Source organism: Rhamphochromis sp. 'chilingali' (assembly GCF_963969265.1).
Source record: "Rhamphochromis sp. 'chilingali' genome assembly, chromosome: 17".
Taxonomy (NCBI): Eukaryota; Metazoa; Chordata; class Actinopteri; order Cichliformes; family Cichlidae; genus Rhamphochromis; species Rhamphochromis sp. 'chilingali'.
The window spans coordinates 17,103,622-17,130,016 of NC_137944.1; the positions used below are offsets into that span (position 1 = coordinate 17,103,622).

Sequence of the window (26,395 nt, forward strand, 5' to 3'; positions counted from 1 at the left end):
TTTATATGTTCTCCTTGTGTCTGTGTGGGTTCTCTGGGTTCCTCCTAAAGTCATGCAGTTAGTGGGTTTAGACTAATTAGTGATTTTAAACTGACACTAAGTGTGAGTGCTATCAGACCAGTGACCTGTCCTGGATGTACCCTGCTTCTTGCCCCTTGACAGCTGGGATAGGTTCCATCCTCCTCCACCATGACGCTGAATCAGATAAATGTAAAACGTCTGGACTTCTTTAAGTTGCTTTAAGACATTTCACCTCTCATCCGAGAAGCTTCATCAGTTCTAGGCTACAATGACCTGGATGACTGAGAACCTTCACAGACATAAATGTAAAACAATGGATTATCCGATGAATGATCTACAGGATATATTTATGACTTCACAGACAACATCTTGAAATAGGTCTTTTTATTTAAGAAATGTATAATAAAGGAAATATTTTCCCGAGCCAACTGAACCAAGGCAGTTGTCTTGGAATTTTAACTGACCTTTATGTGCTCCTGAGTGGGATGGAAGAAGTCGCCATGGAGGGGAAAACCTGGACTTCTCTGCTTAAACTGCAGCACCTGCAATACATATGAAGTGTTTCACCATCTATGTATATTTCCTCCACTGGTAACTGGGTAAGCAGGAGAAGATAAATGGTTGGATGTATGGATAAATAATAAAGAACAATGTATAAGAGATCATAGAACGCAGATCTCAGTAAAAACAGGACTGGGTTTCAAGTCATTGTTTTACAAGTAATGGAAACAATAACAGCGTTTGGTGGTGTAATGCCCACTTATAATTTCATTTCCTATGTTTTTAAATAACTGCACTAGCCCACACACTGTTGTTAGTCTAAATGACCAAGTAAACAAATACTTAGTCTAGAAAGATCTCAAAAGGAAGACATGTGATGGAGAATGAATTGCCTTAAAGAAGAGGGGAAATAAATTTCTGATCTTTAAGTAACAAAGAGGCTCATTGAAGTGAGGCTAATGTGGACAGCCCCGCTGGTTCACGTGTGTAATGTCTGATGAAAGTATGATTCACTCAAAAACACACATCGCCCTGGCACTGCAAGAGACAGCAACCAGGACCTGAAGAAGTAGAAAGTCTGTGTAATGAAAGAAAAAAGAAAAATGTTCCAGGCTTTACAGAATTATCGATTACCTTTGTGTGCTCTAATACTACTTACATCTTTTACTACTTACATCTTTTACTACTTACATCTTTTTCAGCTTCATTCATACAAATTGTTTTTTAAACTAACATTTTATATTGGTATCACTTTTCCAACTTTTTCAACATTTCTTTACACTACTTTACACCCTGCCACGTTTATAGCGGGTAACACTCTAATAGTACAGCTATAGTTAGCTTAGTGTGAAATGTGATGCATGTCACACTGCTAAACCTTCTTCTCTATTTAGTCATCCACATATGACTGTTAATGCCTGAATAGGACAGAGATGGCATAACAGATAACTGTCCTGTGAAAGCTAAAAAAAAAAAAAAAAACTACATAGAAGTGCTAAAAATTCTAAAGATAAAAGTAAATTTGGTCAGCACACAAACTACCTGGTATTTATTTTCATTCTAAGCTGGTGGAGACTTCCTTCCTGGCAACCACAGCTGTTAGAGTCCTGGAGTCTCACGGTAGCCACCAAGCCACAGTATCTGCTGCTACGCAGAACAGAACTGCGTAAAGCATGGTTTAGTCGCAGTTCAGTTGGTACATGATGTGATGCATGACTCTGTGTACTTCCTCTTAGGAATTTTATCACTCAGAGCTAACATTATCCCCCTTTCCACCAAAAACCAAAAGGAAGGACTAACTCAGTCTTTTAAAGGTTTCACTAAAGCGTAGTTTTGAAGAAGAATAATCCAGGTTTTAATATGAAAAATACAGTTACATAACCATATTTTGTACTACATTTTTAAACATTAGCTGAGATTATAAATAGCTGTCCAGAGTTAGTTGGTTGAATTAAGGCACATAGGAGACACATACTGGGCTCTGCCAGTGCCGGGGGCCTGCCAAGCACTTTTTGGCATTTCTGTGGTACCCCACATGTTCCATTTGTGGGATCAGAAATAAAAGGATACATTACCGCAGCCTCATGTTCCCAGTTTGTCACATTGGGATGTTTGGTACCATTGTAACACATCTTCAGTGCCGCTTTTCAACATGCAGGGTAATATGAGTTCCTGCCTGAGACAAACACCTCGAGACTGCAAGAAAAACACTTGTGATGTCACAAGTGTTGCATGACTGCCAGAGAAGCTTGTGTGTATTTTTTTATATATATTTTTTTCATGTAACATGGAATATAAGCTATAGGCTATTATAAACTTTGTATATGATTTGAAAATACGGACAGTTGTTGTAAAAGCAGTGTTGCCTAACAGTCAGATGTTTCTCTCTGGATACTTAATTCCCACAGTCTACAAACAATAAGGGTAGTTTTGCTGATTCTGTCAAAGTATTCTTATTCTTCCCTTGAGGGGTTTTCAAGAAGAGAACTACACTGATATGATTTTAGCATTTTGAATACTACTGGTTTCACCTAACCAAGTTTGAAACTTCCCCATGGGGCTTGAATGATTTGAACAGATTATTACTGTCATCGTTATTTTGGGGGAAAAGCACACTCACTATTGGCGATCAGCACTGACTTTGTGAAACCAAAACATTATGAAAGAAAGCCCACCTATAAATTTAAAATGTCAACAACAAAAAACCCCAGCGGCGCTTTTGGTTTCCCTAACAGCGAGGCTGTTGTGAAGTCTCTTCTTGCATGTTTCACCGTGTTTCTCAACAACACTCTTGCCTGCTCTCTTCCTCATTTCATTACAGGAAGTGAGTTTGCAGTCAGATGCAGAGCTGTCACCCCAGTGGTTGACATATCATTCCTGTAAACTCTTGTGAAGATGGTGCCGTTCTAGTTCCAGATTCTGCTGCTGCCGCGATGCCCTGTTTGGGTCATCATCTCTCTCGCTGGCCTTGATGCCATCGGAAACAACGAGCCACAAATTTTGCAAGTAAGTGTTCACACTTTGCTGAGCTGCATCTGCTCAAGCGGACCTGTCGCTTCTTCATACTAGCCAGCTGTCTTGCTACATACTGTGACTTATAAATACAGGCAGGATCTGTCGAAATGCTTTCATGGATTAATCATAATATGCGTTATGTAAGATCATTTGAAGTTTAGGTATATGATGTGGCAATATCTAAATTCACAGTCTGTTAGTTAGTACACAAAGCTCGGTGCTGCAATGGAAAAATAGGTTCGATAACATCTAGCCTCAGCTTCCCCATTTTGCAACAAATGTGTCAGTTGAGATATAGCTCAATGGTCAGTATGTAGACTACAAGATCAAGAGCAGAGAGACGTGTACTAGTGATTCCTGTCTGTCTATTTTCTTTTTGTCCTGACTTCAGGCTGGAGTCTAGTCCATCTGGAGGATGGGGAATGTGATGCGAGGTGTGAGTGCTGAGAACAAGGTCAACACCGGAAACCCTGAAACCTCTCTGAAGGGTAAGATGTCCTTTTAGTGTATAAATAGCGCAGGCTGATAAAAACTACAGATTGGGAGCTTTCTGCACTCTTGGCAGCAACAACAGTCACTGTGATAATCCCTGACCGAAGAGACACTGATATCTTGAATACCAGAATTTACTGTTTCGCCATGTTTCATTATGCATGCCTATGATGATGTGGCAATTGAACCTAGGCAATTAAACACAAATCACGAGTACACATACATAAGAAATCACAAATCTAGTCTTAAAAACTGATTTCGGACAGTTTTAGTTATTTCTAAATCACAACGGCAACATTTGGCTGCCAGTAAAGGCTGCAAATATTACTGTTTTTGCAGGCACAGAAGACGAGGTGGTGGTGGTGCTCCAGGACTATCCTGCTCCTGAAATCAGCGAGCCGATCTACAGACTGGGAGAAAAGCTCAAAGTGGTTGCGCAGTAAGTTCATGTGCTTGCTTTTCTAATTGAAAAAAAGAAAAGAAAAGAGAAAAGTTTTGGAGATTATGTGCAGCAAAAGGAAACCAAAGTCAAAAAGAAAGGTTTGTTTGTAATGGAGTGTTCTAAATGTGTAATTTAGAGAAGTGGCTCGGCAAAAGGTCAGTTTTTAATTCCTCTTTGCTTCTGTGTCGTTGTCAGGGAGGCTTATTGGTGGAGAGTGCGCTCTATCCAAACGGGGAAGGAGAACTACATACCCGGCAGCCATGTAGCACGAGTGTACCATGGGTAAGTAACACCTCACTGACACTATCTTCCGTTCCACTGGTCTGGTTGGTTTGCTTGAACTTGATAAAAATAGGTCCTTCTGCTTTACGAGCTGTCGTTTTAATAGAATGGGCATGACATATTGGTGATGCGCCCTATATTACAGCTGCGTTTGTGCTGATTTAATAAATATGGTGATTTATATTATTATCCCCACTAGTATTTAATCTGGAATTAAATACTCATTTGGGTTTTATTTTTCTTTTGGTTCAATCAGCTGGCTGTTTGAAGGTGTGGAGAGGCAGAAGGCGGAAGAACTGCTTCTTCTACCCGGGAACAGAGTGGGTTCTTTTCTGGTCCGAGAAAGCACAAGGGAGAGAGGTAAGAACAAGTAAACGACTACTTTCATTTGATTCCAATTCTTGGTTTCTGTGAATAAGTTAAAAGCAATCGTGAACTACCTCTGAGACTTAACTACCGACACAGGACATCAGCATAGTCACACCATTAACCGCTCAGTTAACCATAGCTGGAAAGGGGAGGAAGCAGCAAGCTGCTACTGAGGTCTAGATAAAGCAGGCCAATGACTGCTAAGCTAAGCTGAGCCAAATGCCTGCTGGTTGCATCTTTAGGCTGAATGGAAAGCAAACAGCCTATCTCCCAAAATGTCAAACTATATCTGTAAAGACACGTAAAAAGGGAAATGACTTCTAACTGGGCCAAAGTCCCATTGACCTGTGATAAATAAATAAATCCAATGACTAAACTTGACAGGAGATGGAAACTACACCACATGACTGAACTTCACGTTGCTTCTGCTTTGTCTCAAAGCCGTAGTTATTGATGTTATTGTTATTAATCATATGGTCTTGTTTCAAGATTGATGTCATTATTGAAAGCCTGTCTTCAAAGCATGCGATGTGTGTCACATCCTCAGGTCTGTATTCGCTCTCAGTGAGGCACAGGAGTGTAAAGCACTATCGTATCTTCAGACTTGACAACAGCTGGTACTACATCTCCCCACGTCTCACTTTCCAATGCCTTGAAGATATGATCAATCATTATTCTGGTGAGTAGATACGTAAATATGTTGCTTTCTCATAGACCTTTAGTTCACATGTGAGACAGTAAACAAACTCATCATGTGTAGGGGCACACACACACACATATAAGTACTAACGAACTTCAGAAACCACACACGCTTAGATGAACAAAAATACAGTTTCATGTTCTTAATATAGAAGTATTTGTTATCAGTGTTTCAGCCTCTATATATATTTCCTCCACTGAAAGAATATTTTTGGAACACAACGGGAAATGAGATACAACTTGCATGTTTGATAAGCACTGTTGTGTACACAGTGAGGAAAAGCGGTTGTGATAATTGCTGAAGTAGTGCAATACTCTTGACACATATATAAGTTTGTTTTGTATGTTTGCTAGAGCGGTCAAGTGTTGAGTGGTTCATGCAAATTTTGCAACTTTATGTTTGTTCTTTGCTCGTCTTGCCTGGGGGCTGTATTTTACTTCCCCTATTGTTGCATTTTCAGATTCTGCAGATGGGTTATGCTGTGTGCTGACCTCGCCCTGCCTGTCTGGCACGATTCAGCCGCCAGATGCAAGTCTTGGAGCTCCACCTGTAGTGATGCGACGCAACTTTGACTGGAACAAAGTAGACAGGTACAGATGAGATTCAAATAAATATTTTGCTATGAAGGCGACAGCCATGAAGTGTGTTTATTTGAATATTTGTGAGCCAGAATTGCACAAAAGCTGCCCAGTGGAGGAGCATGTGCAGGGAAGAACTGGGGGGAAAAGTCTGTCCACTTTATTTTAAAACTGCAACATTGGGAGCTGGCCTTTGTCAGAAGATCAAGTTAGAAGCATGTTAGTGTGACAGTGCATGTTGTGTGCCCCTCCCTGAAGCTGGTTCTTCGGTCTTCCTGTTAAAAGGGAGGTTTTCCTTCCCACTGATGCCAAGTGTTGCCTCATAGAGGGTGGTCTGATTAATAAGGTTCTCTTGTATTACTGTAGGGTTTTTACCTTACTGTACAAAGTGCATTGAGGTGACTATTATGGTGATTTGGCACGATATAAATAACACTGAGCTGAACTGAACTGAATAAAATTCAAAATTGCCATCTTTGTCCCGCCTTAACGTTAAGCCTTTGAGATACAATTTTAATGCATTTTAATGAAAAACACATTTAAGCACTGTTAAAAAAAAATCTACAGCCAGCATCTAACCAACTTTGTGCAACAGTACCATGGGGATATATTTGAGCTTCAACAACAGAAAGCTCACAGTGGAGTAACAGAACAAAGCACTGTTGCCCTGGATGTTCTGTTTCTGTTAATTCACCGTAACTGTTTACACTGTTTATTCTTTATTTATTATTGTATGGAGGGCATTTGTCAGAGGCAAGATTTAGGAAAAGCAGGAAAAAAACAGCTGACACTCAGGAGCCACAATCAACATGTCCACCAGTGTCTCATCTGACAAGCTGTAATTAAATCTTTACCAAACGAACAAATACTAAAACCCATGATACAGTATTTCCTCATTATTTTCAATTTATGTTACATATTTTTCTAAGATCACAAAATTGTTTCCATTCATGTTTTTTTTTTCAAAAGTCTATTTTTCACTTTAATTTTGGTTTTCAGAAATTATTATTTTTTAATATTTAGTTTCCATTTAAGTTTTAAGTTACATTTTAAGTTTAGTTATAATAACCATGGTATGACGGTTATAAGTTTCCTTTTTTTAATCTTTATTAAATATGCAAAAGATATTTTATAAAGAAATCGGTGAATCATGACACTAAACAAGAGGCAGCAATGAATATCTGAGGCAGCTGTGGAGGTGGAGCCTGGTTAACGGTTAAATGTGAAGGTCAGTGGTTCAGCCTCTGGCTCCATTTTGAAATTTCTTTGGGCGACAGACTGAACTTTGAATTGTCCCTAATGCACCTGTTTAAATGTTAGGTTAAAAGTGCTTACGTATGTGAAGAAGAAAAAATGTGTGAATGAGGCTACAGGTTAGAAAACACATTAAATGCTGAAACTGAGTAAAAAAAACAAAGAACCTGACCACTGCACTCAAATCCAGCATTTTACTGAAGGTTTGTCCTTATTCTAAGGTGGGATTAATTGTATTCATCTCTACACTTTACAGGAACCAGCTGGTCAGCACAGACGCCTGCAACGAAAACATGGTGAGCTATGGAGTCAGGAACAGCATCGCTGCCTACCTGTCCTTTGCTGGCGATCAAGACCCTTCACAGGTGAAATCAGATAGCAGGAAGAAGAAAAGCAAATCGCTGTATGTGCTTCCTGAAAATGGCCTTCCGAACACTGACTATGACGAGGACTTCTAGATGCAACAGTGAAGCTAAAAAGACCGGACTATTTTTAAGTGGAGGCCAGTAGACAACTTCCTCTGAAATCTACTAACGATTCCTTCAGAGCCAGCAGAGAACAGTACTGAGCCGAAACTATTACCCCAAAACATCGAGGCGTTTCATTGTTTCTACTTTGAGCACTTTGAAGTACTTTTAACAATAACGCAAATCGCATGACCAATTACACTTGTGAAGTAGTTGAACTGGATGACGGTGCAATTTAGATGTGAATACCCGAACGCAGGGCGGAAAAACAAAGCTTGGCATTATGGTGTGATGAGTGATGTGGGATAGATTCTAATTATATGCATATGGCTTTTTGTGGCTTTCAAACTATTTTAAGTTTTATTACTATGGTAAAATGGTCATATTGAGACACAGGCAAACTCAGATCATTTGAATTTGGGGGCTAAATTGATGCATTGAAGATGAAGATCATATAATGAGTGTGTCTCAACCAGTGATTTATTCACACACAAATATAGGGGGGATTGAGCGAAATGTGGCTTCCTCTTATAGTTGCCATCCTACGATTTGTCATTCAATATTAATTCTCACTATGAGATTCACTACACAAGCCAGTGTCGCAGTTATCAACAACCAACCTCTAATTAATGGCTTTCATTGTGGTGTGACCCACCGATCAAGAGAGTGAGACCATGTGTATAGACAGAGGTTGTAAAAAATATAATCCGCTTTAGTAATTTGAGTGAACTGGCCCTTTAAATATCCCCAGAGGGTGGAAAATAATCACTTCTGTGAAGCACGATAAGGCTCCAAATGGTTTATCAATAATATATGCTGTGTGGGTTGTTCACAAAATAGTTTTTTTTCTTCTTCTTGTAATTTTCTTTTAGTTTATTAATGTTTCCTAAACACTGAAATGTATGTTCCTGTGTAATAATTTATCTAACTTGAGCAACTCAGGTTACAAATATCGTTACCGGGCTTGGTAACAATATTTTAGTGTTACTAGTGCAACAGGATCGTGTGAATACTGTATATAATTAATATGTACCAGTTATCATGTTTCATGTATCAATCAATTACAGGTATGGCTGTTATGGTAATAGTCTGATGCTTTTTTGCCTTATGTTTTATTTAATGTTTCATGGGAATAAAGACCAGTCAACTGCAATACTAACCATTAGAGAGGTCACAGTATTTCTGGTAAACATCGGTGTACTGCATGTTTAAATTTAAGCAGAAAAACACGCACATGACCTAAAAGTAAGACAAAAATATCCCACCAGCTGTGAAGGTGTGTGAAGCTCAGGACTCAACCCGAGGACGACTGCTGCGTATAAAAACCCCAAAAACAACAACATCAAAAAAGCATATTGTGATTCAAGGTTAGGTTTACTGTTAACGTAACAGTTCACTGAACCAAATTAGCGAATAGTCATCAATTAGTTTCATTACCAATCTCTTATCATCATGCTTGTCTGTGCACCATTTGCAACTCATGCATATATTTTGCACTTTCTGCACCAGTGCTGAAAAATGGAGAGAAAAAAGATATTAAAAAAAAAAAAAGACTGCCCCTTTTGAGAAAATGAGCTGTTAACCAAATAGAAAGGGATTTGGGCTTCCCCCTATTTAGCATGAGATTTCTTTAGGCAAATGTGAGCCCATGAGAACAAAAGTCAAAGCATCCTGTTTTTCATTCACCCTCTCAGATTTAATACTGTACCCACTGTTCATCTGATGTGGCGGCATGATGGGAAATTTCTGAGAACTTCTGAATTCTGATTTCTTCACAAACACACAGTCGGCCTATTGATATTTGCTCAACTTCCGCTATTCTGCAAGGTCTTATGGAACAACTTCTTTTTAATAAGATCATATCTTACTGCAAATCTGCAATGAACCCGAGCAAAACTGCCGATGTTTTCGAGTCTGAAACTAAGAATGACGAACGCGTCCGAGGAAGCAAGCAGAAGAGCTGTCGAATCAGTCAGATGTGTGGGAAAATTTCAACTACGTGTAGTGCATTATGGCTGAAAAAGGAACAGTGTCCTAGAGGTTAAAGCACAGGTCTGCGTTTGGCCTGTGTTTGCATACAGAAAATAACAAAAATATATGAAATACTGGACTGTTTGACCGCTTTTACATTCTGAAATATTTAAAAAAAAATGATGAAATGATTTTGATGAAGAGGAAAGGGTTTAGAGAAAATGAAATGAGCCTTGGAGCATTTGCAGAGAATGTATGTTGTAGAAGAATAGTTCAGGAAATTGCTTTACGTTCCAGAACATATGCGCTACAACTTTGGCGACCTTGCCAAATTGTATTTATTTGTTTTTTTGTGAAATTTATGAGCCAACTGTGTGTAATCAGTACAGGCAAACTCAGCACTTTCTTCTCTGTTAAAGAGCAAGATCAAATAGTTCTGTTGGCTTGTTTTAAAGTCTCGTAAAATATCTGCAAGTGGGGTTACACGGTGTATGCGCGTGAGTGTGTGTGTGTTGAATGGAACAATCAGTGATGCAGACACACACGTCTGGTAGCCTACTGCTGCACCATGCAGAGACTGCTTTCCAGTCAGCGTTAGTGACTTCTCACATAAGGCCCCCTCTGCAGACCATGTGCAACCAGTTGAGAAAAGACTGGAGGCTAAACCATAGGAAGATTGCGCGCTGAGCGACTTTGCTGTTTTGCTGTTAGTGCGGTTTGTCCACATGACACATTTTCTGCTTAAAGTTGAACAACTGAGGTGAAGAAAGCGGGTTGAAGAGTTCAACTTGGAATCAGAATGAAGGCAGAGCCATGGGAAGCATGGTCCATCAAAGGTCACTTATACATTCAAAACAAACTCTGCCTCTGATCACTCTGTTCATCCATATTCAAATCAGTGAAGATCCAACACAGAAAAAACAGCTGTTCCCTGAAACCATGCAAGCACTTACTGTAACACTAATGCAGATAAGAAAGGTAATACCCCGTCACCCTGCCAATCATCACACTTTTGTTGTACATGGTGAAAACAATTGCCCTCAGTGAGGCGCAGAGAGGAAAAAATACAGCTCAAACTTAACGTAACCAGATCCGTGCAGCTCATGCCGACTTACGAGAAACCCCCGGGTTCTGTGACTTTATGATGAGCAAAAGGGATTCAAGCTTGAGTTTCCTGTTCTCAACTTGATTTTTGTTTGATGTTGCAGTGGATGTTAGAACCAAGAAAAACACTCCAACAACGCACTCTGGCCTCTTTTCTTCTTCCTGAATGAAAACAAAAAGAGGAAGAAGAGTTGAAGCCTGCTCATAACTCGGCCTCTAAAAATGGGATCAAGGCACAGAACAAAAAGGGGGATAAGTGAAGGAAATGAAGAGATGGATGGGGATCCCTTATCCTACAGCCTGCTTTCTGTTAATCACGTTCTTCTGATCACATCACATCCTTTCCACTACCCCTAAGGCCCAGCTATAAAAACCTCTGACTTTGCCACTGCGGGACCCAGTGCTTGTTTGTGAGCTCCTAAAAATCCACATAAATGTTTCCTTTGCTTAATTAGAAATATTCTGTTTTAATTTACATTGCTGCTTTCCTTCTCCAAACTATCACTTTCATTATGGCTTATTTTTTAACTTCTATATGGTCTTAATAATCAACTTTAGGAATTTTGCTCATTTAAGTGTTGATCGTGTCATCAGAGCAGCTCTGGCTTTGACTCTCTGGCTCTGGCTTTTTCCACCACATTCCTTTTAATGCTATATCAAAGTAGGACGTGGGGAATTTGAATGCTGGGTTGTTGTCTTGAATCCTTTGTCTGCTCGTTGCATCAGTCATCATCGGTTTTTAAGTATTTTTTTTTCTTTGTTTGTTTTTTTTCACCCAGGACTTGTTGCATTGCAAAGATAAGATGATCATTGTTACGCACTTCAGCTTCCTCAGTGTCGTAGCAGATCAGTGTATGGTGCAGATAGACATTAGTATGTTCATTTCCTGTCTGAAAACCTCACACTGCGAGCTGACGTTACCCTGTGCTTATTTTGGTGTGAAAAGTGGCTTCCCGCTCTAACTTTAACTCTTACCACTTCCTGCAGACATAGAATAAAAATCAGCCTAACCCTGAGTTTGAAATTGAACATTTTCTGTTTAGTTTGAGTACATACTCCAAGTATATGTTATTGCAAATGATTGGGACATATATTGTACTGCTTTGCCACTGCTGTGCCATGACACTGACCCTATGAACTGTAACTCTTTTGCTCACATTTTACAGATAACGAGGGCACTTAGTAACTTTTGCAGTATTAGTTTAAACACCTGTCTGTGGACTGATGTGGCAAATGTCACAAATGGCTGGCTTGCCTACTTCAAGATTTGGCAGGATGTGGTAGTAGAATACTGGCATTTTGGCATATTTCATTTCATGTTATTTTCACATGGTTATTAGGACAAACCCCAAATGTTTATCCCATTTTAGGCTCAAAACAGACACGAACAAGGTAGCTGCACATTGAAAGATAATAATAAGGTTTTACTAAGAAGCCAGTGGTTCAATAATTACACTAATCAAGTGTAAATGCTTTTGACAGTTTCTCCTAATCCGGTGAAAAACCTCCTCCAAAGAGTAATGTCAACAGCACTGAGTGTTCTTCTCAGAAACAGCACATGAGAACATGGCCTTTAATGTTGAACCAGGGGCCTCAGCCAATACACACAACCAAATCCAAGGCTGTCCAGAGACCAAGAAGAAAACAAACAAGAACCGAACAGTCACTAGAGAAAAACTCCAAAGGTCCACATCTTCGCCAGGGAATGGGAAGGTCTTATGTGCGCTGCTAGGAATCTCTATCTACTTCCATTTCTGAAGCTTTTTCACATAAATACCAAAGAATGAGGAAGTGATGTGCATGATCATTACAGAATTACTTTTTCACATGTTTAATATAGAAAGGTTACAAAAAAAGCCAAAGTAAACACAGTGACAGATGCTATTACCCACAAGCGCCATGCTGTGCACTTTCTGTGGTAATCCTGGAGGGGACGGCTTTGTAATATCATTTTCCACATAACAAAAAAACACGTTGCTTTTAACACCTTATTATCCAGACTTGAGTGACTTAGTTCACAGTTATTAGGTGCGATTGGTGTCTTTCATTCACAGCCAGTTACCACCATAACATAGCTAAACAATACAGGCACGTTTTATTTGCCAAATAAAATGTAGTGAAATCTGCAAAGCCTGCTTTAATGGGCAAAAAAACCTAAGAGGGTAAATATGATGAAAACAGCCACTTGAATCTGGGAAAAGTCAGCCTGAGGCATAAATTATTTTCTGGAAGTAGTTGAAGGATAGGTATTCGGAGAGGGGGGGGAAAAAGGATAACTCGGCTCTGCTGTCACTCAGTCGCCAGCTGAGTAAAAGCTCAGAGCATCCTTGCCTGCTGCGCTATACAGCCATTACAAGAGGTGGATGGGTCCTCTTGGAAAAAAGCTCATTTTCAGTGAGGAGATTTTCGAGCAGCTGTTTGCCACGTGGCTTCTTCTAAATAATTAACACAAGCTTTCCACAGGCACTTTCTAAATGGGAATTCAGTTGTTGGTAAACCTAAATAAGCCCAGTTGGTGACTTAATATGCAAGCATACACTGCCTTCAGCATGCTATAAAAAGTCTTGTTAAATTTTCACTGCTCTGGCAGGTGAAACCATGTGTCAAGAATTTAAACATTTAATATCTCAATACCTGTGAAAAATTGCTTAAACGTGCAAGAGGACTTTGTGTCACTCTTTCCATTGCCTTCAGCTCCCGTTGAAGCCCATCGCTCTCTGGCAGTGAAAAGCAGGATGGCAGTTGTGAGCATATTAGCGTCAGGAACAAGTCTGACGCACTTCCTAGTCAGTGAAATAAAGAAAAATAAAAGGCAGTTAAGATGGATGGGTTTCAGGTCAGACTCTGGGCTGGAGATGAATGCTCGATTAATAAAAAATACAGAGTTGATGAGAGGGAGAAATGTCAAGACAACTACTGGGACATTAATCTATCACATAGCTTACGTGACCACTCATACTTGACATTACAATGGCACAAAAGACTGAATCATAGTTCACCTTCAGTGCAAGAGGACAGAATGCAAACAAAATAAGCTGCAGCTTTTTTTGTCTTCACACTTCAGTGGTCACATTGAAATGACGTCACCACTGGACCAACTTCAGAAACAACTTGCCTTTGTGCTCCAATTTTTTATCGATCCAACTAGAGAGCCCTGAACAGCTCTGGAGAGATCCTGAAAGTACAGCCACTACCAGGAACACCTAATCTGCTTCTCTTAACTCATTCACTGCCAGCCATTGGCAGTGAATGAGTTAAAAGCTCGCATTTAAATATTTAAATACTGCTCTCTGCGTTTAGCGTTCTAATTCGATGCAGGTGTGAAAGTTCCTGGCAGCGGTCATGCTTTCTGAATATTACCATGTTCCTCATGCAAACTACTGCACCATCAGAGACATTTTGGGCAGCGCACATGGTGATGGAAAGTTATACAAATATCTCATATGAACCCACTTAAATATGCGGGGACAGGCGGCTGCTGAGATTCAAACTCTGAGATGTGCCTTCACACTTTCCTTTTGATTCAGCATTAGGTGCACTTCGGCACATTATTTTTTTTGCTGCTCAGAAATCCCCATTAACAGAACAAAAAGGTAAAAATTTCAAGAGCTCAAAGACATTACTGCCACTGCGAGAATGTGATTACTTTCTAAACAGCCAACCACATATTCATCCCCTCTAAAACATTTGCTTGTAAACTATCTTCCTGCTAAAGACACTGACCTGTTGACTGACACGTAAGCGCACACATACACACGCACACTTTTCAGTGCCTGTGGCTGTGCTGCTTTTGGAGAAAGACCAGAAACAACAGAAAAGCTCTGACATGGTTGTTTGCACCTTTGGCTGCTGATTACCGCACAGATAGTTCCAGGAAGAATAACATGGCTTATCACAAGTTTCTCAAAGTGATCACTCCACTCTGCAAATACAATCTCTTTATTAAAAAAATAAGAGATCTCCAGATTAAGGCGCTCTGGAGTTTCTATGGTGTTGCGTTTTAGCAGATTAACCATTTAAATCTATCAGTTGTAGAAAAGTATTCTTTTAGTTGTGATACTGACGATTCCTTGATTTAGAGCATTTCATGTATGCAGAAAGTTACATGTGACAACATTAAAACAAAAAACAGTATAACATTTACATTTCTTATTTGTTTTCACCTTTTTTTTCCACATGCAATCGTGAATCAAGGGCTTAAATGTGCATTTTGGCAGCATGTGACCCAGTCTGTTTAATGTCAGATACAGATGTGCCGTGGCGCTTTCCAGGGAAAGAAAAAAGACAGGCAGTATGTCTAAGAGCAGCATACCTCCTGTTTTCCTGGACTTTTATTGAATGATGAAAAGTGAAGAACAAACCTGGATTTCATAAAATGTCTCTCCCTGATAATGAACTGCTGGATGTCTTTCTGACGCCTTGTCTGCATGAACCACTTCCATCCCCTCCCCCATAATAATTCTTTTTAGGTAAGTGCAGAAGAAGCCAGAGTTTTGATAAGCCACGCAGGCATCGCCTCCTTCTTGGTTGGAGCCCTAGTCTTCCCTTATCAGGCAGTCATCTGGCAAAGGGAACTATCTGGGGAAGGACTGCTGGAGCCAAACAGACAAATAGCCGCCCAGAGAAGAATGGCTGCTTGCTATTGCAGTAGCTGACGTGGACCTACGTGTGCATCCCACACAGAAGCCCGTGCTGCTGGAGGCCCTAGAGATGCTTGTCTAACAGCCTGCAAGTGAACCTCGACATCGACTCTGAGAGTGGAGAAGTGAGCAGTATTTTGTTCCAGTAATCAGTGTTAAATGGGATGGAAATGTACACAAACTGACAAGTACATATGGGGATAGGCAGACTGATACACAGATGCAGACACACACCACAAGGAAACATTTAAAGTGAGGTCATACAGTGCAAACCTCTTTCATTATGATATAACAATCGGAGATGAGAAGAAATTGGGCATTTTTGTGGGTTTCACAGATTGTCCTCTGATGTGACAAAAGACCGCATAACATGACAAATGCAGGGTTCATAAGGAGCAATGTTAGTTTATATTAGGTATGGATATGTTTATTGGGCATGACTCCATTTTTACTGGCTCTGCAGCCACTCTTTCTACGATAGTTTTGTCTTTTCATTGCAAATTAATTGCAGACTAGAGCATACCACAGGCGAAAGAGTAATGGAAACACTCATTAGGATGGATCTTGACAGCAAAACTTTCCAAGTCTGGGTAGTGGTGGTGAGCAGATAAATGGAAAACTCACGTTGTGAATCCAAACGTCAGCCGAGTCTCACTCTCTCTCTCCCAAGTACGTGCCCTAGATGAAGTCATCATTACTGCCCCGTGCCGATACCAGTGCCCCAAAACTGTTCTCTCAGCAGTGTCCACAGTGTACGAGTGGCATTTCATGCCAGATATGTCCAGCATTTGGATGAGAGAAGCTATTTATCAGGTCTAGAGAGGGAAACATTCCTTCATTCCTCCATCCATTTTCTCCCAGATCTCTTGATTACATAATAAGGATGCAGACTCAACATACTTATACGCCATCTGCAAGAATCATTAGAGCTACGTGAAAAGAAAAATTACGTGCAGTTCAAAGTATGGAAATTAAACAAAATGGGCCAAACTGGGAATCTGTGATGTGGCAATAGAGCAATATTATGCCTCCTGGCGCTGGTTTACATAGAAACTAATTGGTGCTGATTAAATGTGAAAATATTTATCTGGAAATAAAATAATACATTTCTTTCATATAGATGGTTATGCTTCTGGCGAGAAGTTAAGTTGCATTAACAGTACTGTACTCTGGTTGTTTGCCGTTGCCTGACATCTAGTGGGCATTGTGAAAAATCATGATGACAATAGTGTTTTCCACATGTGCAGCTCAACCTCACTTTACCACAGAATGAGCATGGTGAATGAATCTGCGATGGGATCAGCGTTTAAAAATAAGGTTGGGTTCCTCCTGGTTTTGCAATAGAAAAAATAACAAAGTGGCAGTGATTCTGACATTGGGCCCCACCTCGAGACACTTTAAGCCTTGCCTGGTCAGGCTTTATGGAGACTTGAGCTCTCGCTTTTTCAAAAATGACTACAGTACTCTGTACTGGTTTTAAATATTGAAAGGATTATGGATACAGATTGAAGATGATTACTTCTGCTGTTCTAAGAAAATTTAGTACAAAGGAATTCATGTTCAGGTGAGGGCCACAGTGCTTCTACAACAGTGGCTCTCAAGCTGATACGGCATAAAGGCATGAGGCATGGATGACCATAAAATATATATAAATATATATATATATATATATATATATATATATTTTTTTTTTTTTTTTTTTTTTTAAGTGAAATAACATTAACCCTTACATACTGTTCTTATTGTATGCCTTCACAATATGTTTTTTTTTTTTTTTTTTTTACCCAGGTCTAAGAATTCCCTCATAATAATTGTCTATAACTAATTTCAAACTGCAGGTCTGTTTAGAATGCATTACTAGCCTGTCTGACATCAATAAATGGAGTATTAATCCTTAATTAATGTTTCCAAGAGCAGGGAGAGTTTATTTACTTTAAGGTTTTACAAGAATTGTTTTTTGTCAGAAAACATCATCATGTCCTGTTTTATCTAAGACCTAAAAATACAACAGCTATAAAGATTACATGATGAGATGCAAAATCTATCTGTGTGCCAGTTGAGAACCTCAAATAACATGCATGTTTTGGACTGTGGGACGAAGCCAGAATATCTACCCAGATATGCAAAATACACACAGGCAGGATGTGAAACTGTAATGCTTTTCCTGGGAAGCAACAGTGCTGACCATCCCACTTTTGTTCTGCCCTATTTCAAGTCCTGTGTCTGTGTGGAAGCACCATCTTTCAAGGCACACTCTGACCTCTGTTTCATGGGTGGATCATATATGATCACTCTTGGCTTTTTACTAATTCACTATTCAAAGATTCCACCGTGATTCTTCAGAGACCAGCAGGTTCTTGTCTCTGAAGGAACCAATATGGCAAATGCTGTGGGAATGCATACAATTCTAATGACAGTGTCAAGATCAACCACTGTTCCATTAAAAATATGCACAGCCATAATATGTATAGTTTCACAATTTCACAAACATTCTTCTAAAATCAAAATTTTCCTTGATTTGACCCACATTTGACATTTGTGTATCTAAAATTTAAGCAGGTACTGGTCAAGTTTGACTCAGAGCAGTCTTAAGGTGCAGAAATGTGCAGCTCCTGTACAACCTTATGAAATGTTTATGTATGTATGTATGTATATATATATATATATATATACACACACACACACACACACACACACACACACACACACACACACACACACACACACACACACACACACACACACACACACACACTTACTTGTAAATAAATGTACTTGTGTGTTTATTCCACTATAACTTAATGTGGATTTCCCTTTTTTCTGTTGTGTAAGATTTGAACGCTTAAAGCACGTTTCCATGCATAGAAATAATAAAGACCGTTTTTTAAAGTTTTGAAAGACCTTTTTTCTGGAGGGTTGAAGTTTTTTTGTTTTGTCTCAATCTTATATATTGTGATTAGTGAAAAGTGAGAGACTGTTCAAAAGATACTATCTGTAGTTAGTTACCAGCTCTTCTGGTGAACATATTAAACTTAATAATTTATTGTTTATTGCTGTCAATCAAGATTCACTACAAAGAAATGCGAATCGCTGTACAAAACAAAAGAACAGCCAGAATTATTTGCCTTTGGGGTTTTCGGATATATTTCAAGGACGGACTGCCCGGTGCTGCACTATTTACTGTCCGACAAGACAAGTTGACGCCAAGCTAATACCTTAAATTAATTTTCCAGTGTTATTATTTTACATGGAGAGCGTGGAACATGAAGATACCAAAGCAAATGCTCCTTCAGTTATCGACCGATATTACACACGCTGGTACAGAGCCGGTAAATAACGTCCATGTGAACGTGTCTCATCTATACTTGCTAAGTAGCTAAGCTAAGTGAGCTAACGTTAGGTGAACTTAAGTGTTCAGGGGGAGATGGCGTTAACTTTTAGTTTTAGTCTGAATAGATGGTTTTTTTTATTTTGCTTTTAATGTCACGAACACCTTTTTTCCATTTTTTGTTTTTAGACATGAAGGGAAAGCCATGCGAGGACCATTGCATCTTACAGCATTCAAACAGGTAACAGGAGGTTGACCAAGTGACCATGAGTCACACCAATTGCTATGATTCACTGTATGTTAATGGCCCTTTTGTATGTTTGATTTGGCTAAGATTTTACGCTGGATGCTCTTCCTGACGCATGAGAGAAGACAGGTGGTGAATTAGGGAGTGAGAATAGCCATGAAAAAGATGAAGAGTGGAAAGGAAGTTGGTCCAGAAGACATACCCGTGGAGGTATGGAATTGTCTTGGACTAAGATTTGTTTGGCACGATCTTGGAAAGTCAGAGAATACCTGAGGAATACAGAAGACGTGTATTGGTACAGATTTTCAAGAACAAGTGTGAGCTTTAGTTACTGCAGAGGGGTAAAGTTGATGAGCCATACCATGAAGATATGGGAAAGATTTATTGAAGCTATGTTAAGAAGAGAGGAAGTACGCTAAGAAAGAGCACTACAGTTACAAATATGCTTTGAGAGTGATGAAGGAGTACAGGGAAGGTCAGGAGTTGGATCAAGAAAAAGAATGTGATACAGTGCCAAGAGATGAAGTGCGGTACTACATGAGGAAATCAGGGGTAGGAGAGAAGTATGTGAGAGTGGTGCAGAACATGTATGAGGACCGGGAGACAACAGTGAGGTCTTTGGTAGGACTCGCAGATGAGTTCAAGGTAGCAGTGGCATGGCATGACATCACCACTCTGAGCCCCTTCCTTGTTTGCAGTGGTAATGGACAGGTTCACAGATGAGGTCAGCCAGGGGTCTCTGTGGACTATGATGTTTGCAGACAACATTGTGCTCTATAGGGCGCAGGTGAAAGAGAACCTGATAAGGTAGACATACGCATTGGTGAGAAGAGGGATGAAAGTCAGTTGACGCGAGACTTGATATGTGTGTGAATGAAAATGAAGACAGATGGAAAGATGAACATGCAAGGAGTAGAGGTAGTGACAGTAGAAGAGTATAAATACCTGGTGTCAAAAGCAACAGACTGCACAAAAAAGAGGTGAAGAAGAGAGTGCAAGCGGGGTGGAGATGAATGTCAGAGGTGATTTGTGGCAGAGTGATAGCAGCAAGAGTGAAAGGGAATATTTTTCTGATCGTAGTGAGACCTACTATGATGTATGGTTGGAGACGGTGGCTTTGACAAAAAGACAGGAAGCTCTGAGCTGGAGGTGTTAAGATTTTCATTGGGAGTGACCTGAATAGACAAGATTAGAAATGAGTTCATTGGAGGGACAGTTCAAGTTGAGTGGTTTGAAGAAACCCCTAAAGGGAACAGCTAAAAGAAGAACAGCAGCTTAATGTATTTTGTAGGCCTGATCATGACTAAGTGGAAGTTTTCTCAGGAAAGAAATTGAGAAAATGGGGAATAATAATAATTTGATTCTACATTACACTGTATTTGTTACACAACATAGTCCCTGCTCGGTATGAGTGATTTATATCACTTCTACATCAGTATGTCGCTAGAGAAATATAGATTTTAAAAGGCGCTTGATAGATTCTTAAAATGTTTTTCTTGGCAGAATATGTGTCATCACTTTAGCAGAGACTCACCCAATTCTACAAAACGGACGCACAATCAAAAGCATCAATTACCAGATCAGTAATGGCTGCAGTCGGCTGGAAAATAAAGTCTCTGGGAAGTCCAAGCGGGTAAGTTAATAAAGCTCTGGATTTTGGTCTGTGTGCTCGTACATTTATCCTAACATTCCTTTTTTGGCCTGTACGACAGGGGGGACAGTTCCTTACTGATTTTGCACCGTTATGCAGGATAACATGCACAGATGAAACAGAGTACACAATCTACAGGTAAAAGTCTGTCTTTGACTGTTAAAGTATATATTTATCTTCCACGTGCTCATACATCTTCATCACTGGCTGTTTTAGCTGCATTCGGGGTCGTCTTCTGGAAGTCAATGAGAACATTTTAGAAACTCCGAATCTCTTGCTGGAAAAGGTAAAACCTACAATTTTACCTTACACATGTAAATGTAAAGTACATTACATGTCATCTTTAACATGTCTCCATCTGCATACTATTACTGCGTACTGTACCTTTTTTTTTTTTTCCCTGTTAAACACCCTTACATGAGTAGTTGACATTAATTTAGCATACCTGATGGTGACACGGCTTCATATGCCTATGAGGAGATTAGATAACACTAGTAAAGGTTCATAAACACATGTAACAATGCTTGGTTTGTCAAATCTCTACAGCCATCCACCGAAGGATACATCGCCGTCATCCTGCCAAAGTTTGAAGAGAGCAAGAGCATCACAGAAAATCTTCTAAACAGAGACGAGTTTGAGAACATCGTCTCCAAACGCAGCTCTGCCCAGTCCCAACCATCTTGACAGTTCCCCACATTCCTGCCTTATTCAAGCCCGTTCTATTGTGGGAGAGTTTCTTTACCTCATGCACTTAAAAGTTAGCAGAAGACTGAAAGGCTTTTGTTTATAATGAAGCACTGTGTATCTAGGTTATTCTATATTTTTCCTTTTTTTTTTCTTTTTTTTTTAAAGTGTTTAACATTTTAAGGATCCAAGAAGCAGTCAGATTTCAAGTAATTTGTCTATGCTTGGATTTGCCAATTTGATAAATATAATAAGGAACTAGTAGAACACATGAACAGTGGCTTTTATTTTCTTGTTACATACTAATCATGAGTTTGAAGTATTTCTGTCGAATATAAAGAAAGACAAACAATAATTTAAGAAAAATATTGTTTATTTTTTTGTGTCACTTTTATTAACCTTTGAATCGTCAAAAGAAACGGTGGTCCAAAACTAGATACGATTTGGTCACATCTCTGGCGACACTACGTTACCCAGCAGTCTTAGCTGCTCTCACACTGTACAGTGATTCTCTAAAGCTTCCTGTGTGGTTATACATTTCATTCATTCTAACTCCCTCTCCTAGTACCAAAGTGATTACCTCGGGATACATATGCTTCAAGTACCAAGTAATATATACCATTTAATACATAATGGTCTGTTAGGCAGCTTCACAATGATAGTCTTCATAACAAGTACACTTCAAGGTTCCACTTTACACGTGTGCCAGTTCAAACTTGTTTCATTTCTTTGAGAGAAAGTATGCCATGTAGACTGGTTCGTATAATTCTCAGGACAATATAAACAGAGGTTCGATCAAGTCGAGAAACCCGGCTTAAATAAAAGTGTCTCCATTAACACTGGAGGACTATGTTTTATATTTTATAACAGTAAGAAGACGCAAGAACAATCGTATTTGGCATTTGTTTTTGTTTTTTTTAGTTTTTTTGCATTTTCCTACTAGCATGGCACATGGGGAATGTCGTACAATAATGGCTATTAGACATCCATTGCATGTTATGTAGTGTGGTCAGCTTGTAAAACCTAATGTAAATGAGGTGCTCAATATAATGCAAGTGATCGTGGTGTACTGCTGTGGCGCGCATTACAAAGAAAGTGTCACATTACAAGGCTGTGACCACAGGAGACTCAAACACGGGGGTTTGGTAATGATGGCGTCATGCATTGTGGATCTTAATTTTACTTTTTTTTTTTACATAACTTGTGCAACACAATTACAGAACACCACAAAACACAGAGGCTTGTCACACAGAGGCACATAGTGAAGATAGATGTATGGCTGAGCTGAGCATCAAGTGGAGTTCTCTCCTGACTTTTAATTAGTTTATTAATTCAGAAGCAAGAAAAAATATAAAAAAAAAAAAAAAAAATCAGGTTTGTGACAGGCCTCACTTTTTTTGAAAACTTTTTTTTGTGTGTGTGTAGTAATAACTCCATCTTGTGGACTGGGGTGGAACTGGTGCTTCAGGTGAAACGCTACCTTGGATTAAATCAACCTCAGTGGGAAAGAGAGCATAGACTTGCTTTTCCTTTTTTTTTTTCCTTGTGCAAACATCATCCAGGCAGGAAATGCAAATTCCGGTTGAGCCAAGTCAACCATCTTTACCAGACTAGTACTGAATGACGGATGGGGGTGGGGACTGGGGCTATTTCTAAGATCATATTTTCTCCAGAGAGGTGAGGTCAGCTATGTGCTGCTTTATCGGGAAGAGTGGACAAAGGAAGAGATTGCCTGGGATTATTTGCTCTCAAGGAGGTTGAGACCAGCCATGTGCTGCTCCAAAGATTTAACGCCAAATCCGTTGCTGTTCTTGGTGTTGAGAGCTCCTTCCTCTTTGACAGGTGTGGATGCGTCTTGCCTTTCTCTCCAATCCTGCGGGGAACTGAGGCTGTTCCTCTCTGACTTGTACTGAAAGTAAATGACACAGGAGAGTAAAAGTGAAAAAACAAACAAACGGCAAAATACAATGGCTCGTTTCTAACTGTTTATACACACAAAGCTGGCATAATCAATATTTTTATATGAAATATTGATTGCTTGTACTGGAGTCAGTTCTTTTTATGTTGCTGTGTTTATGTTATTAAAAAAACCCAAAAAAAACTACATCACCAAGCTTTTTTTTTTTCAGATATTAGTTATGGAAATCTATACCATCTCTGGATGCAACTTTAAAGCGTCTTGAGGCAACTGTTTTATAAATAAAACTGAATTTAATTGAACTCACTACCTAGCCGGTAACATAGCACTCCTTCACGCGCTGGTGTAGATGCGGTCACTTGTGGCTCTCGAAAATCATGATGTGTTGAACTTAAAGCCCAAAGAGTGGCTTCGAGTAAAAAGTTGCCAATGCCAGCTGCAGCTTTCTGCTTACAGTCTACGGTTTGATCTTGTGAATGTGCTTCAGTGGCAATCAGTCCAACAACTGACACCTTTTAGCTTCAACAAGGATTTCAGCTCAAAATCGCAGACACTTACCAACTCACTGGAGACTTTTTTGATAGACAGCAAAAAAAGGAGGCAAAGATATTGACCATCCCCTGCAAAACATAGCTAGAAATGAACACAGGCGCTGCTGTATATCTGCTGCGTGCTAAAAATAAAAGGTACATGTTTGCAAGTGTCAGCGTGCTGTGATGTTTGCATATGTATCTGGATAATAAGATCTCCAAGCTTTTTCTATACTTTCGTATATATGTTCAAGCTGCCTGTCAATAAAGTGTCCAGGTCAGTGGATGTCACCTTTCTATTGAGCTTGTTACAGCATGGCAGGAGGGAGAGGACCACACTCAGGATGCTCCTGGTTGCCTGAATGAATGAGTCCACCTGAAAGCACAGACGTAAAATAATACATCACTAAGGGTCCACGCATAGAGATTCACTGCAGCAGCAGCACTAAACTACACTGACCCTGTAATTTAACGTTTCCTCATCCATGTCCTACCAACCCCCGTAAGACAGGCTCTCTCTACCGTTCGAGATAAATGATACGGTCGATGTGAAGGTAAAGAGATATAGAGGCGGGAGCCAATACATATAAAAGAGGCACTAATTAATCAGCCTTGAGCATGCTACTCTTCATCGTGTCCTTTTGATTCCAAACCAGCGCCTTTATTACAAGGTGAGCAAAGGCAGCTCATCCCCGTCCAAGGTGCTCATTAATTCCTCATAGACATTCATTAACCCAGCATCCTGCGTTAGATGTTCGTATTACTCAAAGATAACTGAAAGATTATTCTGAAGCCAGTAATGAACACAATTAGTCATGCCCTATTGTGTGTTCAGCCAATGATACCCATTGGTTGTTGGGGTGATAGTTGTGATAGTGTCAGAGCTTCTTCGGTCCTTCAGTGGAAACACTCTTTATCTGCTTTGTTCGATCTCTGTGATATTACTTATTTAACGTCCACCAAACCGAACAGACTTCAGGCAAAAATAAGTAATTGGTTTTCTTTTTTTCCTAATAAAGAGTGCAGACACTAACAAGAAGAGAGATAAAAACACAGACAGGTGTAGTATGGTTACCTTCTGGAAGGTGGCAGCCTTGCCCTGTACAGGAGTCTTAGCCCCCATCTGCAGCTGTTGGCACAAAGCCAGCAGCTTCTCCATTTCTGTCATCACCACAGTCTTTTCCTCATCAACCAACTGGAACAGAGAGAGGTACACACAGAGGGAGGGTGGGATGTCTTTCAGAACAGAAGACACTGTTTTATAACGGCACTTCGCTGGGAGAGTTAATATGTGCAGACGTTGATAGATTTACTGAACGAGATTCACAGGGCTCGTGGTCAAATACAAATTAAGCATCGGGAAAAGGAGAAGTGGATTAAAGAAAAAGACGTTTTTTTTTAAAAAAAGGGCTGCTTGATGTAATCCATCAGCAATAGCCATGATCTGCTGCTTAAGTCTGTTATCCATCCGAGTTAATCCCCAGATCGTAGTCTACACAGATACATGCCACCAATGACCCAAGACCTCAATCCCTTGTCATTCATGCCCAGCAACAACATATAAAACCTCTTAAACCTTAGTAAGAAAAAAAATGCTTAATCTCATCTGCATAATTAGAGCTACACAGATGTGCTTTGTGTGTTTGGTGCCAAAGAACTACAGGAGTGGAGGGTGAGACAGAGGGACTCCATTAGCACCAGTTTGTTTGATGTAATTAATCAGAAAGCATGAAGGAAGCTGAAGAGCCGGGCCTCCTGATTATGAATTGCTCCTGGGCGGTCGCAGTCAACCCACCTCCCCCTCCGCTCTCACCCCCCTCTGCCCATTCACACACGCAGCCTCGGACACACGGCGGTGACAAATGGCAGTCGTTAAAGGCTGTCAAAAGGAGCCATTTAATTAAACTTGGAGGACCTGAGGAAGAAGTTTGTTGAGAGCTAAAAGGAAGGAAAGCACCAAGGCTACTTTTGTTGAAACTGGAGTCTGAGAGGAGGACAAGAGGATGGTGAAAGTGTGTGACAGCCTTAATTTCCTGCTCTCGCTGTGTGATTTATAAGCCAGACCTGGCACCGTGGCATGCCACAACGTGTGATACGGGTGTGTATTAGTATCGGAGGGTGTGTGTGTGTGTGTGTGTGCACACAGAGTTGGTTAGTATCTCCCCATTTTCAGGAGAAAATAAACAATTCTTTCATTATAGCTTTGCTATAACGATCTCCTTAGCTCTGTCTTACTACGCTGCAGCCAATCACATGCTACAAGACAAGCAAGAAAATACTGTGCATAAAGTGAACTTCTCTCCTGGTTCATACTCAACTGTATTCATTTTATTTCTACTTGGAAAAAAAACCCTTTTGTTCTTTATATTAGATTTCTTTATAAATGCCTACTGTAGAAAAAAAACATTATTTGGAATTGCATTATATGAATCGTTGTGCTTTGGTGTGTTCAAGATAGATTAATTGCATGGGAATATACCTGAGAGGAAAAAGTGCGGAGAGATGAGCACAGCTGGAGCCCCTCTTCAGAAAGAACCTTAAGAGTAGGTCAGAAAAGAGACAAAAATCAAACAACTTGCACACACACACAGAAGAAAAACTAAAGCTCTCTTAACTAAAAAGAAGCCTAGTCAGTAAATACTATGATTTTTCTTGGCTCTTCTTATCAGTGTGCCTTCCCGTCTCTTTCCCCTCTCGCTCCT

At 39.8% G+C, this 26,395-nt stretch overlaps 3 protein-coding genes across 3 annotated transcripts in view; 2 read left to right on the forward strand and 1 right to left on the reverse strand.

The window, feature by feature from the left end:
• Window positions 1-2,862: 2,862 nt before the first annotated feature.
• Window positions 2,863-8,759, forward strand: sla1a (Src like adaptor 1a). Its single transcript, XM_080863298.1, has 8 exons — window positions 2,863-3,027; window positions 3,428-3,524; window positions 3,868-3,967; window positions 4,166-4,252; window positions 4,509-4,612; window positions 5,169-5,300; window positions 5,782-5,911; window positions 7,410-8,759. Exons 2-8 carry the CDS (start codon window positions 3,452-3,454, stop codon window positions 7,609-7,611), a joined length of 828 nt encoding a protein of 275 aa, XP_080719424.1. The 5' UTR covers window positions 2,863-3,027; window positions 3,428-3,451; the 3' UTR covers window positions 7,612-8,759.
• Window positions 8,760-18,497: 9,738 nt separating this feature from the next.
• abitram (actin binding transcription modulator) lies at window positions 18,498-22,267 on the forward strand. Its single transcript, XM_080862808.1, has 6 exons — window positions 18,498-18,664; window positions 18,853-18,904; window positions 20,414-20,543; window positions 20,623-20,699; window positions 20,778-20,847; window positions 21,108-22,267. The coding sequence occupies exons 1-6, from the start codon at window positions 18,583-18,585 to the stop codon at window positions 21,243-21,245; spliced, it is 549 nt and encodes a 182-aa protein (XP_080718934.1). The 5' UTR covers window positions 18,498-18,582; the 3' UTR covers window positions 21,246-22,267.
• The window catches only part of ctnnal1 (catenin (cadherin-associated protein), alpha-like 1), a 55,559-nt gene continuing 50,764 nt past the window's right edge, over window positions 21,601-26,395 (reverse strand). The window contains exons 16-19 of the mRNA XM_080862807.1: window positions 26,173-26,229; window positions 24,769-24,888; window positions 23,986-24,069; window positions 21,601-23,154 (exon numbers count right to left, since the gene is read on the reverse strand). Of these exons, the coding sequence (XP_080718933.1) occupies window positions 22,984-23,154; window positions 23,986-24,069; window positions 24,769-24,888; window positions 26,173-26,229 (432 nt within the window). The 3' untranslated portion in view covers window positions 21,601-22,983. The remainder of the gene's footprint in view (window positions 23,155-23,985; window positions 24,070-24,768; window positions 24,889-26,172; window positions 26,230-26,395) is intronic.